Consider the following 15,446-nt stretch of genomic DNA (forward strand, 5'->3'; position numbering starts at 1 on the left):
AATGCTTTTAATATATTTTTAAATAAATCTTCAATATTATTCTAGTTAGTGAATTAATGAAAAAGATAATATTGTATCGATATTTATACCTACGTAATGAAATGTGTAATTATTATGATTCTATAATAGAATTATAGACAACAGTTTAGCGTTAGAATTTTCGCTGTTGCCACTCTGACCACGTAACGTAATAAATAGTACGAGCAAGTGATGGGTAACCCTGCCACTGCGCGTGAGCAGATAGCGCCTTGCTGTATATAGTAGCAGTAGGTAAATAATTTTCGACCGTTGTATGGAGTGTCCGGGGTGTGCTTTAGATACCGCATATTGACGGTCACAATGACGGAACGGCGACATTTACTAGTAGAATTCAAGAAAAAAAATATTTAAAATTTCATTTACGAAGTGAATTTTAGGACATTTTAGTTTGCACGAAAATTGGTGTGATCGTGGTGTAAAAATATTTTAATTAAATTCAAAAACATAGTATAACAGATGTTCATATATTCGAACCGCTAGCGGAAATAATGTATTTAAAAAGGAAAATATTCACATTCACATTCTTATATTGGACAAACAAAGCGAAGTATTTGTACCCGCGTCAAAGAACATATAGCTGATGTCAAACACCGTCGCGTAAAAAGTCTGCAGCCTGCGAGCATGTCATGGATAAACCTACACATTCAATGAAGTTTGACAAACCCCAGGTCCTTACAAAAGAAGTCCGTTATCTACCCAGGATGCTGCGAGAGGCCATTGAAATTAAAAAACATCCTAATTTCAACAGGGAAGATGGTTTCTCCGTACCACTAGTTTGGGATCCAGTATTTCCTCTAATGAAAAATCCCAAACAGACATAAGACTGCAGTACTAATTAATATGTTTTAGTTTATTCTAATTTCTATTAATCATTAATAATAAATTAAACTTAATAAAAATTCATTCAATAAAATAATTTGTAAAACTTAATGTAGCGTAAATTGGAATGTTTTCTTTGTAAAATTAAAAATAAGGTATTTAATTAATAACTATAGTGAAAAAATAGGGTTTGCATTAATATTAGACATAACTGGTTGAAGACTGTACCACCTCAGTCAACCGTGACCATGGGACCTGTAAAGGGCCCGAAACGTCGGTTTGTTTGAAAACGCAAATATACGCGATTTAAATCCGGAAAAATAGTTTCATTTCCTATGTGTAACAATCGCCAAAACCTAAAAACTCGATATATTCACATTTGATTATTTTAATTCCTTTTATTTAAAAAAATCGCTGGACGCTTAAACAAGACGAAAAGGTGCCATTTTTGACAACATTATCCACGTACAGTTATTTATCTTCATGAATAGAATAAAGAGAGGAGGTTCTTTCATCCGGAAATCGAAAAAAGTAATTGATTAATATTTGGTGGTTTTAACAACTGTATGTCGCTCCTTGTGCTATATGCATGGGTCTATACATGGGTCTATAAATGTGGAACACCTAGCGAAATTTAGTTATTAACAATCCGGGATCAGCGAATCGTGATCTACAACCGCCTCTTATCGTTTTTTTTTATATATCTTACTTAGTTTCAGCAAATTCAACGTAATTGTCTTTTATTTAGGTGACAATTAAACTTTATGCGCCCATATTTCGAATGCTACCAGTTTCAGTCGAGTCGCCGCCGCGGAATCTCATGATTAAGAACCACGAAGATTCGACTTAAACACGTGAGTCATACGAGTGTATAAAATATATCTGAGGCTCACGAAGGGACACGAAAAAGTATCGATACTTTTTGATATCGAGTACTTTTCCTTTTGATATCTACTATTCGATACTTTTCGGGTATTAGTACTTTTTGATAAGTATCGTAATCCTATGCAAGCCATCTAGTAACTTTTTTAATGGTAAACCTTCAAAATGCATGTCTATATTACCTTGAGTATGACACCCTTTGCCTCTTCATAAAAATGAGAATGAAGAAAAATAATTATAAACATTTCAATGGACATTTTCCGTTTTCGTTTTATAAATGTTTATATAATTAATACCTTAAGGTATCGATACTTTTATAGTACGAGACTTTTTACCCGATACTACTCATGAGTACCTTCTGGTCCTCACCTAGTCTCACGGTGGTTTTCAATTTAAAATAAAACTACCGAAAAATGCAAATGCGTTTAGTTATAACTTATAACATTGAGGGCAGTATTACTATTACCACTAATTACAATCGGAGCAAAGGCCAAAGATATTTCCAGTTTCGATAGTTTTGATGTCCTTTGATGGTGGTGACATTGGCACTGGAAACCCACTTAATAGGACCCGGAAATGACTCATACAGGTCGTTAGCAAAACATTTGACGGAAGAACAATCAGGGAAGAGTTTAAAAATAAAGTTTTAAAGTGGTCAACTTCAGAAAGCCAGTCGTAAACATCTTTCGTTCGCTATAGTTAGTGTTTCGTAAGTGCCCTTAGACAAAGTGGAGTGGCCAACTTCACATGATCGAGACTCTTCAGGCGCCCATTGTGTAACGATTTGGGCATATTTCTGGGAGTTCATAGGCCTGACAGACGTGTCAGTGTCGGTGTTTTGATATCTACGTCATGTAACGTACTTCAGATTGGGCACCATATGCAGATTATATACCAAAATATAATCTAATATTATTGTGAGGACAATAAAATGCGCTTCGTGCTATTTTTTAAAGGGAAAACTCACTTATTAAAATATAAATTAGTTCTTAATTCTTACATTAAAATAAAATTTTCTATTAATAAATTAAATGGAAATGTAATAAAATGTTAAATTATTTAATGGGTCACCTAAATAAAGAAATTTCTTTTTATAACAGGAAGGATAAATGAATAAAAAATGGCTAAATTGTCAGTACACTACATTGTAAATACCGGGTGTCAAAAGACCCTTTAAAGAAGCCGAAATATTATTACGCATAAGGTGCATACAGATTAGTTTGACAATTTGAAAAGAAATAAAAAATTTTAAATTGTCACTCACCTGCTTGTGTTTAATTTTTGGTGACGCTAGATATGCTGCCTCCAATTTTGGGTTATTGGGAGCTCTCTTTGGTCTAGTGTGTTTAATTCCTAATGACTTGCCGAATGGTGCAAACCAGTATCTTAAAAAGAAAAAAAATATGTTATTAGTGAATTTACATTGATGAAAAAAAACAAACAAAATAGCTACAAAAAATTGTTGCATTTTAAATACAATTTTATGCATTACGATTTGTGTCATCTTGTAATATAGTATTTTCAGTCAGCTTCAAAATTATCTTGAATAATCAAACCTATTAAAAAGAAATCCAGAAATATTTAGAAAACCGTACGTGTTTGACAAAAGTCAATATCACGGCAATAAATTCAAGGTGCACTTTTCAATTTCCGATTCAATCTTAGGTTGCTAAGGCTTAGCCTTGATTTTTATTAAATGCTGATAATTGTTTACCAGTTTAAAATTCACAAATAGATTACTTTTAGATAATTTTGGAGCTGACTGTATACCAGTAGGGCTAACGCGACCGGGCGCAACTTGCGCGAGTGCGACATAAAGCATAAAGCTCGAGATCTCTATGCGAGAATAGCAGTAGAGGTAGGCGTTTAAACGAAAAGCACTTAAAAAAGTCAGTTTTTTAAAATAAGCGCTTAAACACGCTTTTCATTTTAAGCGTAAGCGTTGGTCTATGCGCTTAAACGTTTTCCTAAACGACTTTTTAAGCGTCAAACTAAAAAGCGTGTGAAAAGCGCTTTTACAAGCACGCTTTTTAAACGGACGTTTTAACGTTAAAAAAATAAGCAGTTTTTTACATTTCAACGGTTAACTACAAAGTTAAACAACTTATGTTTTTGAACGCTTTTAAACGCCAATGAACAAAATGTTAATATAAAAATGTTATGTCATAAATAAAAATATAACTTGTTTTTTACAAAAAAAACTTACTTATCTTAAAAACTTTAGTGGTCTACTTTTGCTTTTCGCTATCAACACAACGTTGCAAGCTTTTTTAACGGGAAAGTCTATGCGCTTAAACGTTTTCTAAACGATTTTGTTAGCTTCAAACTAAAAAGCGTTTAAAAAGCACGCTTATTCTAAAAAAGCATAACGTTTAAACGTTTAAAAAATAAGCAGTTTTTCCCATCTCTAAATAGCAGTATCGCTTTATGTCGCTCTCGCGAAAGTCGCGCCCAGTCGTGCCAACCCTACAGGATCGAGGTAATCATTTTTCACCTCACTTGTAGGACTTAATATTTTTAATGTACATAACATTTAGAACGAAATTGCGGCATTTGTCTTCTACATTGAAGTACATAATCTTCGAATGTCGACCTCGGCGGCCCAATAGATTTGCGCTGTGAGTGCTGATAGTGCTGGATGGGGAGGCCCTGGTTTCGATTCCCCAGTTGGACCAATTTGAGGAATTTAACTTTTGTAAATTGGTTCTAGTTGTAATTAGTAATAATTAAGCCGTTTCCTGAGTTGTCTGTGTGCTAGCGATACGGTATAGGTACGCAGCACTGAAAGCTTAACGACCGTCTATATTTCAATGTGCGCTTCTGATTGACACGGTTTAGACACATTTATTTAATACTGGAAATTGAAAATTATCCAGTATTGTACAATTAATGACTAGCAGAGTATTTAGAGATAAAAATAACATGCCAAAATGTCTTCATCACTTGACGATTACATTGTTTCGAGACGGCGCAAGCGGTAACTGGGTCATTCCAGCGAAAATGACACCACGGTTCAAAAATATAAATTACAGAATTTGGTTTTAATTATATGACTAGAATACGCCCAATAAATCAAATCATTAGAAATAAATAAGATTTTTCGGATATTGTACAATTATTCTATTTTTTCTCTTCATTAACGCAGCCATAGTGCAATCGTCTATGGTGAAGCATTTTTTCCTATTATGTATAGTATATGTGCGCCTTCCTAAATAATTTATTACTATCAAAGAAAATACAATTTACGAAATTTTAAAACAGTAATAAGTGATTGCATGGAAGTATATATATATATATATATATATATATATATATATATATATAATATATATATAGTGAAGAGTTATTAAAGTTTCAATAAATACTGGTTTCAAATCCCACCCATCACAATGAAACATATATATTTTTATTTTAACCAACAAATATGCAATCTGTTGGCATGTGCTTCTGTAAAAGTAACAATTATGCTAATGGTCATTATTTTGGCTTGGTTGGGCATTGTACATGTAAATAGGAATGTAGATATTAAGATTTAGAAGTGTGTCCCACCCGTCACAGAGATGGGTGGAACACACTTCTAAACATTTGTACTTTGACTAAATGTTTGTATACTGATGGATTCGAGTTTCTACAATGTTTACTAGGTGTAACAGTTGCTATAATTTTGGATTTTTAACATTTGATGTGTTAACCTGTTACGCGTCCTATAACATCCAAAGTGTCCATAATGACTTTGGTACCATTATTTTTTATTTTTATAATTTTTTTCCAAAATCGTGGATGAAAACACTGAGGCGTGTTAGCGACACCATGTGACTTTGGGATGCTACCTAAATCACTAGGAAAACCATGTGTTTTGATAGTACATGGATTTGTGACAGATTAACTAATATTGTTCATATTATATCCATTAACACTGTACATAAAATAAATTATTCTATTGTATTCTTATTTTTATTGGATATATCAATTATAAAATTAATCAATAAAAATAGATATGTACCTTATTAGATATTTTACTGAACATACTATATGATAAAGTTTTATAAATAGTTGCTTTCTTGTAAATGACACCTAGTTCAATTTAAATCACAAATTAAATGTTTTGATAACAAAATTATTGTTATTAATAATATATTATTTTACAGACTAAAAAAAACAAACCAGGTAAATAATATAAATTTTAATTATAGAACACTTTCCTGTGTGTTAGTAGTCTTATTATTTCTTAAAAATTAAAAATAGTTAAGGTGTTGTTTAGGACAGCCTCACATTTAGTTTGTATTCAAATACTTTTCACAGACAATATTATAAAAAATACTATTTAATATGCAAATTATATTATATGCATATATACAGATACAAAATTTTTCTAAGTACTAGTGATAATTTTTATAAAAATAGTGTTTTATATATTTACAAAAATACTTTTAACTATTTGAATACACCAAGCAGTACTTTACAATGTTTAAATACGAGCATAAGAAAGTCTATGTGTAAACACAAACCTGCTAATTCATTTCCATTACTTCTAATTGTTTCACTCTACTTCAAGCCTTGGTTATCACTTCAAAATGCTTTTCATAATGTTGCATGTACTCCTACTCAAGGATAGGAATTGTAACGTGAATTTTCGGTTATTACTGGCTTTAATGATATGTTTTATGCGTTTAAAATACAATTGCAAGTCGTTTTCCTGAACTTTAGAAGGAAATCATATCATAATTAAATTTATATAAATAACTTTTGCAAACTATTTTTTCCTGGTTACAGACTTAGCTACAACCGTAAAATCACTTTAGTTGAAGCGTTACAACTAGTCTATAGATAAATTCATTTAATCATTAAGCGTATCACCTAAATTACTTTGCGTCGAGTTTATTAGCAGTGTGCCGAACGTTCACGGTGAATACTCACTTTTCCAACATCTGCCGCAAGAATATTATCACGAACGCCAAAGGTAAAGGCACTAGCAAATGCCTGTAGTCCGTATACACCACAGCCTTATCAGGTCCTGGAGCAATATCCTCCCAAGTTGTGTTCGGCGGTAACCACACATCTTCTCTCCAAAATGTATCCAATAACTGCCGTAACATCGTTAACACTGATACAATTAACAAGCTTAACGTTCAGCGGTTTTATATTACCGCTTTAACACAAAATTCAGTGGTTCTATCTAATAAAACACGCAATAAACACACCCAAAAAGAGAAAATTAACGACACGACCGTTCTGCAGCCGACATGACACAAAAATGCAGTAAGTAGAGAGGGAAGATAAGAGTGATTTAACAAAAGAAATCACAGCTGTCAAATTAAATCGATCGATTTAGTTTTTTTTTAAGTTGTTTAGTTCATTCTACTCATACAATTCGGTCTTTCATTTTATCATTCGGTCACGTCCGAGTGAGATGGAATATAACCTTAAAATTAACAATATTTTGTTTCGAAGAAAACTGGAAACAGTACCTATCCTTGCCTTCACAAGATAAACAACATTGTGGCTTGCAATATTAGTAATTCCTAATTGTCTTAAAATAAGAAACAATGCATTTCCAGTAATTATTTGAAGAAGCATTATAGCAGAAAAGTTGGTGGAAAATTATGTTATTTTGCCCAACGTGTGCGAACTTACTTATGGTAGAAGAGGCTCCCGAATCTGGCCTCAGATACGCCTGCAACACGTGTCCTTATATCTACAGTATTACATGTAAGGTGACTTCGCGCACATACCCAAAATTAAAGGTCAGTACAATCGTGTTCAAAATTGCATCAGTTTTTAACTATAAGTGCATTATGTTCAAATATGGCTCTATTTTGCAGGAACTAGATTATATTATGGGTGGTGCTGCCGCTTGGGAGAACGTAGACTCAACTGACGCGGTATGCCCTAAATGTGGTAACGGTAGGGCATTTTTCATGCAACTACAGACTAGGTCTGCTGATGAACCGATGACTACTTTCTACCGTTGCTGCAACCACAAATGTGCTCATAATTGGCGTGATTAATTAGTTTCAAAGTTCTTTGTACATTTATTAATTGTATAGAGTATGAACTTATTAAGAAACTCAAGTTTCCGTTACATAGTGAGATATAAAAGTACATCACCAAAAATGAAGATCAAAAAGATGGCACCGGTATACCTATGCTCTGAAGAAACTTCTTACTCTAAGGCTGCAGAGTTTTTAGGTTCCGGACAAGTTATTGCTGTTCCTACAGATACAATATATGGATTGGCATGTAGCGCCAATTGTCCTGAAGCAATAAAAAAACTTTATGCAATAAAGGGAAGAGATTCGGCCAAACCTGTAGCAATATGTGTTACATACATAAATGATGTACGTAAATGGGGAGAAGCAGAGCATTTGAATGATAGTCTACTCAGTGGTTTGCTACCTGGACCTGTTACAGTAGTTCTAGAAAGAACAAAATACTTGGACAATCCAATGTTAAATCCGATGACAACAAAAATTGGCATACGTATTCCCAAACACAGTTTTATGAACCAAGTGACAAAAATTTTTGATATGCCCGTTGCATTAACTAGTGCCAACTTTAGTAATGAACCATCTACTTTATCTATCACGGAGTTCCAGCACCTATTCGGACAATTAGGTGCAGTGTTTGACGGTGGGCTCCTGAGTCATGGTTTAGACGAAAACAGAACTGGATCAACCGTCATAGATTTGTCCAAACAGGGACATTATAAGGTCATACGTAGAGGTATTTCGTATGAAAACATTGTTAGAATTTTGAACAGTCATGGACTGAAAAGTATTATTGATTAGATTATTTATTAATTTTGTGTCTATCATCTATTCATTACAATTGTTATCTATGTTATCTAATAAATATGTATAAAAATATGTTTTGTCATTATACTCCATGCTATCTGGGAAGTCAGGAAAGCTTAGAATATATCGAGTTCTTAGGTTTTCGCGATTGTTACACATAGGAAATGAAACTATTTTTCCGGATTTAAATCGCGTATATAATAACAATATACGCGATTTAAATCTGGAAAAATAGTTTCATTTCCTAAAGCTTAGAATAGTCAGGATAAGTTATAGTCCAGAATAATTTGAAACAACGTGAAAAAATTTTGTTTAATGCCTTTATTTTTCACCTGTCAACTACATAGCAAGTTGAGAACTCCCTAAGTTGCATACAAATCATTAAAATTATAATTTGTATGTAACAATTGAAGTAATATTGCAGTTTTTTTGCAGCGACCTTTTAAATAGCACTTACTGTTCAATACAAAAAAGGAATATTGTAGAAATAGCTAGAAAGAAAAAGTACATGAACAGAACAGACTAGGCAAGAGATCCAATTTGGCATCTATATTGTAGTATATACAGAAAAGGTTGCTACTCAAGGTAGTTATTATTTATACTATTTATTGCTAAAATTTTACTACCTATTGCTATAGATAAATAAACACTTAATCAGATTTAATAGTTCAACACATATTTAGACTTATCATCTCTAAGCTATACAATATATTATAAAAGTGTGCCTCTAGGAATTGTACTGCATATTTTTACATCTTGCCTCTTAAAATTTGTACTACATTGTAGCACTAATAGGTCTCCGTTTATCAGGCAATTTTGCATCAAGACTCTGCCATCGACTAGGCGGCCAGACGATGCAGACTGCTCTAGCATTTACTAAACCTAAAGAAATGGGTCCAAACGTGTTACTGTCTAAAGTATGACCAGTGTGATCACCTTCCACCCAACAATGTCCTTCTGGAATCTTCACATACTGATTCTTGTATCCTATAGTGCTCACAACGTCGCCTTGTAGAGCCACGACACGCTTGATTATCTTCTGATTTGGGTCTTTAGGGGATACAAGTGATATAACATCACCCCTTTCAACTTTGTAGTCTCTCACTGCCCATCTCGAGAGAAACACATAATCGGTATTATTCGACTCCGGATTTAGACAAGGCTGCATAGAAATCCCTTCGACTCTAGCCACATATCCGATGGTGTCAAGGAACGTTACGCCGATGGGGATGCCAAAGGCGACTGCTCTAAACAAGGTCTGTAGAATCATGAATAGGCCAACACTTGATTTTTTGAGCGAAATGCGTCCGACATAGTCGCCTAGTCGGACCAAACAAATCGTTAATGCTTTTTACGATAAAGCATTATGTGAAAATAAATTTGTAAAGTATATTTTTTGATACCAGACTGTGTCATTTATTTTTGTCAAATTTTGTGTAAATTTTTGTTTGACATGATCATCTGACAGTGACATTTTCGCGTCAGATGCCCTAAAAAGAGGAAATAAGACTTGAAGAAAAAAACAATTGAAAGAAAAAAAAAATTATTGTCTCTGCTTAACCTTCTCTGGCTGTCAACGTCACTTCGCGCAATGAATGGCCATAGAGCACTTTCGGTCTTTACAAATACTCCAAAAAAGTGTTGATGCTTTCTATAGTAAATTAAAATTACAACCAAACAGTTTTGGACATTTTACAAGTGTTTAATCAATGCAATATCATTAAAATAAGCTTGAATAAATACGAGTTTCTATCAATCGGAGGCTGAGAAGTGCAGTGCAAGCGACTGTCGACAGATGGAAGTGTATCGTGGTCAAGAAAAACTTACAATCTGCATAATCAGCTGTCAGTGAGAAAGATCATCTGTCCCTGTAAATATAAAAGCTAAAACAATCATAAGTCATTTTAGTGGAGCAAGTGCACATAATGTAGTGAACTACCTGTCTACGATGTGATCGTGAAGCACGTTCGACGGGCGACGAACGGCGCCCAGAATGGGATAATAACCTAACAGGACGAGGCTGCGATGGCGCTGACTGGACTCCCCTGAGAAAGCGCATGAGTTTACTGCTCGGAGGGTCGGTAAAAGCGGAAATATGTCAGGCGAGTTCCCGTTTACAGTGAAGATAGTGAGTCCTGTAAAGTGCAATGAGAAACCTTGGGACCTATGGGTCAGTGAGATAGGTCACCTGTCACCACGGCGGGACGATGAGGCGACGTTCGCGACGCCGGCGGAGGCTAAAGTCGGCGTCTCCGCCCGGCGAGCCCACGATTCCCACCCCTACAAAGCGCCGGGACCCGCAAGGTACCGCCGCGCGGGAGTCAACCGCCTTAAGTACGAGAGCATGAGCCTCCATGGACTGTTCCCCCAAATGGACAATTTAAATGCAGCCGTGTGTCACATGTGTGGTGTAGTAGTAAAGTGCAGTGCAGCATACAGACATTTGTTAGAGTACCATACGGACTCTGAACCGATACTTCCGCCGCCCGCAGCGCCCACCGTCAAGCTCAAAGTTGCCAACCGGAGTCGGCATAAAAAAGATATTCCACCCGCACCTCTTCCCATAGATTTGCTACCAGTAAAAATGGAGACTTCACCAGTACACACTGCCACAGCTCCCCTTTCGAGGATAGTGTTACCACAGCCAGAATTGTACCTGGATGAAGCCAGCACTTCTGCCTCGGTCACGGGTGAGGTGCAGGTCTGTGTGGAGAGCGGAGAACTACCAGTTGTCAGTATACAGGACACAGAGGATTTGCCCCTTGGTGAAAACATTACAGACGACATCTTTGAAATTATGAACTCAGAAGGTATTCAAAGAGCAGACGATTTAACAAACCCAACAGACTGGAAAAACATTATCAGAGATATAGGCAATATGCAAGACATTAACTTTTCACAAACCACCGATACTCAGTCGCAAGATATGTACACATCCATAGATACATCATTACCGACTTACGCATTAAGTGACCCTGACTTATCAAGTTTACAATTCGGGCCGAATGTGTCGCCAATGGTGTCATCTGTAGTAGAGACTAATGTAGTCAACATCAATCAACAAGCTTTAAAACCAGTGACGCCGAGTGTCCAAACCGCTTCTGTTACGTCGAAATCACAATCGAGGTCGAAAACGAGTAAAACGAAATTTAATTTACGAGAATACGATCCGAACAAACACTGTGGGGTAGCTACGGCCGAGAACCCTAAGCCATGTACGAGGTCGCTGACCTGCAAGGCGCACGCTTTGTCGCTTAGGAGAACGGTGGAAGGGCGCTCGAAACCTTTTGACACTTTACTGGCGGAACATCGAGCATCACGCGACGCCAACGCCAATGCAGCCAGCGCGCCTGTACCCGTAGCGGTGCAAGCGCCGGTCGCATCGTCCGCGCCCGCACCTGCCGCCGCCGTCCCGCTCAACATCCCACCGCTCCTAGTCAATTCCCAACTGGACCTCGGGTACAATGGCCTCACTGCCGAGCAGCAGGTCAACGATATCTACGCGAGCCTCCTCAGCGTGGAGGACCCCAACGCAATGCTGCCTGACACATCGAGCATCACGTCGTTTCTCACTCAAACACTGCCAACTGACCTCCTTTTACCAGACGACGCTGATATTCAGCCTGACGTGCCCATACTCAGCATAGCATCTCCAGTAGAAAACGCGCCCCTGGCGCGGCTAGACGACAAACTAGATGAGGGTCCTCCGCTACTTGTACCCGGCGATGTGTGTTGGTATTCAGCGTGTCCGCGCCCGCTTGCGCTTTGCACGTTCAACGCGTCGCACGCAGGCGGCGCCATCACTCTAGGAAAAAAATTCGCGACCGTCCGAAGCAATATAAAATCCTCTTTATCGCGGTCGCAGTGTAAATCGACGGGCGGTACGAACAATTATTACTACGGCCAAAACGCCCTGTCGTTGTCCAAAACAGTGCATATGAACGCTAGTAAAACTAATAAGCCTGAAGTGCGCAAACTAATAGTGACGTGTAGTGCTTCGGGGAGCGGGAAGGAGGTTCAGCAGACGCTGAGCGACTTGTTCGCAGGAGACGTGCGGCACGCGCTTAACGGACACGTGGCGCACGAGCGCAAGGGCCAACTGGGTCAGCTGGGTCAGTTGAGTCAGCTAGGCCAACTGGGCCAGCCCGCGGGCGCCATGAAGCACGCCAAGCGCGCCCCGCCCAACGTGTTCGACCTCGGCTTCTCGCTCGACCCCCTCCTCGCCGACGAGAAGTGTTGAGCCGAACACTCTATAAGCAATCACCGGTTGTGTAGTCACTTTTAATGTACATCTATTTTCTGTAAAATCGATTTGGACTCACTTTGTAAATGTAAAATAATCACGAATTTTCCCGAAAGGAATTTAATGTTACGATAATGTTAAATCTCATTTTTCTTTTCTTCGAGAAGCGAACTAATGTTTGTATTATTTTGTATATTATTTATAAGACTTTTTTTTAAAAAACGTTCCTCGTGCGGACGACATGTGTCAATGAAGAATTAAAAATAGATTAATAATACAGAATGGTTGTATTTTTTCGAAATGGCATATTACTCATTGTTGATACTGAATTGATTACTGATTTAAATGGCCTAGGATATGTTAATTGTTTAATGTGATGAAAATTTCCATGTAAAAATATAAATATTATTTAAAGTAAGTCTATCAGTAATAGTAAATCGCCTCCTCTTGAAAATAAAGGCAAATACCTCAATAATAATTATTTTGTTTTAATTTATTGTTAGTGTGGCAGCTCAGTGGGAAAACGGTTGCTTCTCCACTGTGATCGATGAATGGTTCGAAACCCTGTGGCGGCATGTACATACTTTAATTTCTAAGTTACGTACATAATTATGTAAATGTTCAGTGGCACGTACACGCCGAAGACTGTTCACAGCGTGGCCACCAATGGCCTAAACTTAAATGAATCTTTCGGCTCAATTTACATTGCTGCGAAATGGATAACATAAGGGACTTAATGTCAAATCACTGCCTTTCAAGAATAGTGTCCCATTTCAAAATAGTAGTACCTTTTTTGACCTATTACTGAAACTTATTCAGAAACCTAACGCTAAAGTTTATTGTGAACTGGGACACCGAGCTTTTCATTGGTTAAATGAACCGCTTATCAACATTGGGATGGTCTACGATTTATCAATTTTGCGCGGCAGATAAGCCTCAGATATTTTTTTTAAACCGCCTTCTTGGTGAATTAGTAACAATAGACCTCCTTGTGAAAGAATTTGTCCAGGGAAGTACTGCCACCTCACCTATTTCTGACGCCAAACCCTAATGTGAGCATTACTATGTTCCGGTGAAATTGAAGGCACATGGGACTTTCAATTTGTGTCTCGGTGACGGGCGCAGTGGCAGTGCCCCTCAGATCTTTGTGATTAAAGTTCTGAGTGGCACTGCAATTGTTATGGACTGGCCTGTCGCTTACCACCAGGTCCACGTCTTGTTCGTCCCGTCACTGGGCATAAAAAAAATTATATGCTTTTTAGATAGGCCGCCATTCTCGAAAAACATCGAATTGTGTAACTAAATAAAAGACAAAAAAACAGGTCGCAAGCAATATCGGAAATTCCCGCAGCTACCATATTGTATCTAGATTGTACTACGTTACAAAATTGACATAAAATTCATTATCCTACGTACAATTTCGTTACAAAAATTAGGTCCATAATGGGAGCGCAATGGTGTGTGTGCAATTTATAAAGCCTCTTCTAAAATAACTGCATACCCACTACGTGAACTTACACAAAGCGCGAGCGCGGGAACAAATTTATACAAATTCCCATGAATTGTATACTTACACGCAGCAAGCAGCCGTTTGAACTCTGTAGGTAATTGTTTTATGGAACATTATGAATAGGCAGTTACATATTTGAATTATTCAGTAATTTTCGCTAAACAAGATCGGGAAATAAATTATAAACTCTTTACGAAACACTGGCGAATATCTACTGGTGTAGATATACACCACGTACCAAGTATCTACTGGTGTCGAGTTTCGAGCCTTACAAGGGACCGAAGCGTTAAAAGTACAAAGGGAAACTTCAAAAATTAACTTGCAACAAACAATGCCTTAAACATTTTGCATTTTTCTTTAGAAAGAGTCAAATTACTCTATAAATTCGCACAAAACGCCCAGAACCAAAATAAAATAATTATAACATTAAAAAAAAAAGACCACAAAAGGATTACGAATTGTATTAATTTGCCTAGATTTATTGAAATTGATTAGGTTTCCCGATTCATCCCGTCATTTGCTACCCTTGGACGTGGAATATTATCTTCAAATTTGAATAGGACTACAGAGGTACCACGATTTCCAACAAAAAAACAATAACAAACTTGTAAGGTAACAAATAAATAAATAATTTATGGGACATCCATCTTCTTACTAAATACAGACAATTTTAACTACGACTATTATTAGTAGATACATAAACAAACCACAAAAACATACATTATTACGCTCGAGTCGCCGACTACCCCATCACCTCACCAGAACCTAGATGAAAATAGCATTCCTCCTGGAAGAATTGCACAGGTGGATTAACGTCAAAAATGTTTATTGCTCAATTAGATACAGAAAAATATAAGGCACTACCTCTCCAATTCTTGTAATTCTATCGACAAGATACAAGACACACACATTGTTAAATAAGTTCCAAGAATTGGAGACGATGTGGGTTATATTTTTCTGTATCCAAGGGAGCAGTAAACATTTTGGACGTAACTCCACTTATGCCATTCTTCCATGAGGGGTAATGACGAAGCATCAGCGCATCGAGCTTAGCCATAAACGTTTTCAGGATGCTATTAGGACTAGAACGCAGTCTGGACAGTAGTGACGTCGTATTTTTCCGCATCACAGCAAAAAAGTCGTCTACTCCCGCTTGAGC

At 36.9% G+C, this 15,446-nt stretch overlaps 5 protein-coding genes across 6 annotated transcripts in view; 3 read left to right on the top strand and 2 right to left on the bottom strand.

Moving 5' to 3' along the window:
* Positions 1-6,964, bottom strand: part of LOC113240668 (ceramide synthase 5-like) — an 80,083-nt gene extending 73,119 nt beyond the window's left edge. For both annotated transcript variants that reach the window (XM_026478032.1, XM_026478031.1), the window contains exons 1-2: positions 6,658-6,964; positions 3,005-3,125 (exon numbers count right to left, since the gene is read on the bottom strand). In XM_026478032.1, coding sequence (XP_026333817.1) covers positions 3,005-3,125; positions 6,658-6,836 — 300 coding nt within the window. In that variant the 5' untranslated portion in view covers positions 6,837-6,964. The remainder of the gene's footprint in view (positions 1-3,004; positions 3,126-6,657) is intronic.
* Positions 6,965-7,121: 157 nt separating this feature from the next.
* LOC113240670 (DNA-directed RNA polymerase III subunit RPC10) lies at positions 7,122-7,891 on the top strand. Its single transcript, XM_026478036.1, has 2 exons — positions 7,122-7,484; positions 7,563-7,891. Exons 1-2 carry the CDS (start codon positions 7,344-7,346, stop codon positions 7,746-7,748), a joined length of 327 nt encoding a protein of 108 aa, XP_026333821.1. The 5' UTR covers positions 7,122-7,343; the 3' UTR covers positions 7,749-7,891.
* Positions 7,763-8,564, top strand: LOC113240669 (yrdC domain-containing protein, mitochondrial). Its single transcript, XM_026478035.1, has one exon. The coding sequence runs from the start codon at positions 7,791-7,793 to the stop codon at positions 8,526-8,528; it is 738 nt and encodes a 245-aa protein (XP_026333820.1). The 5' UTR covers positions 7,763-7,790; the 3' UTR covers positions 8,529-8,564.
* Positions 8,565-9,264: 700 nt separating this feature from the next.
* On the bottom strand, positions 9,265-9,875 carry LOC113225412 (mitochondrial inner membrane protease subunit 2). The gene has a single exon (XM_026457719.1). It carries the CDS (start codon positions 9,802-9,804, stop codon positions 9,310-9,312), a length of 495 nt encoding a protein of 164 aa, XP_026313504.1. The 5' UTR covers positions 9,805-9,875; the 3' UTR covers positions 9,265-9,309.
* A 527-nt stretch (positions 9,876-10,402) lies between these two features.
* On the top strand, positions 10,403-13,234 carry LOC113240685 (ataxin-7-like protein 1). Its single transcript, XM_026478065.1, has one exon. The coding sequence runs from the start codon at positions 10,630-10,632 to the stop codon at positions 12,772-12,774; it is 2,145 nt and encodes a 714-aa protein (XP_026333850.1). The 5' UTR covers positions 10,403-10,629; the 3' UTR covers positions 12,775-13,234.
* Positions 13,235-15,446: the final 2,212 nt, after the last annotated feature.

Source organism: Hyposmocoma kahamanoa, unplaced genomic scaffold (genome assembly GCF_003589595.1).
Source record: "Hyposmocoma kahamanoa isolate Upper Pololo Valley unplaced genomic scaffold, ASM358959v1 160, whole genome shotgun sequence".
In the NCBI taxonomy this organism is placed as follows: domain Eukaryota; kingdom Metazoa; phylum Arthropoda; class Insecta; order Lepidoptera; family Cosmopterigidae; genus Hyposmocoma; species Hyposmocoma kahamanoa.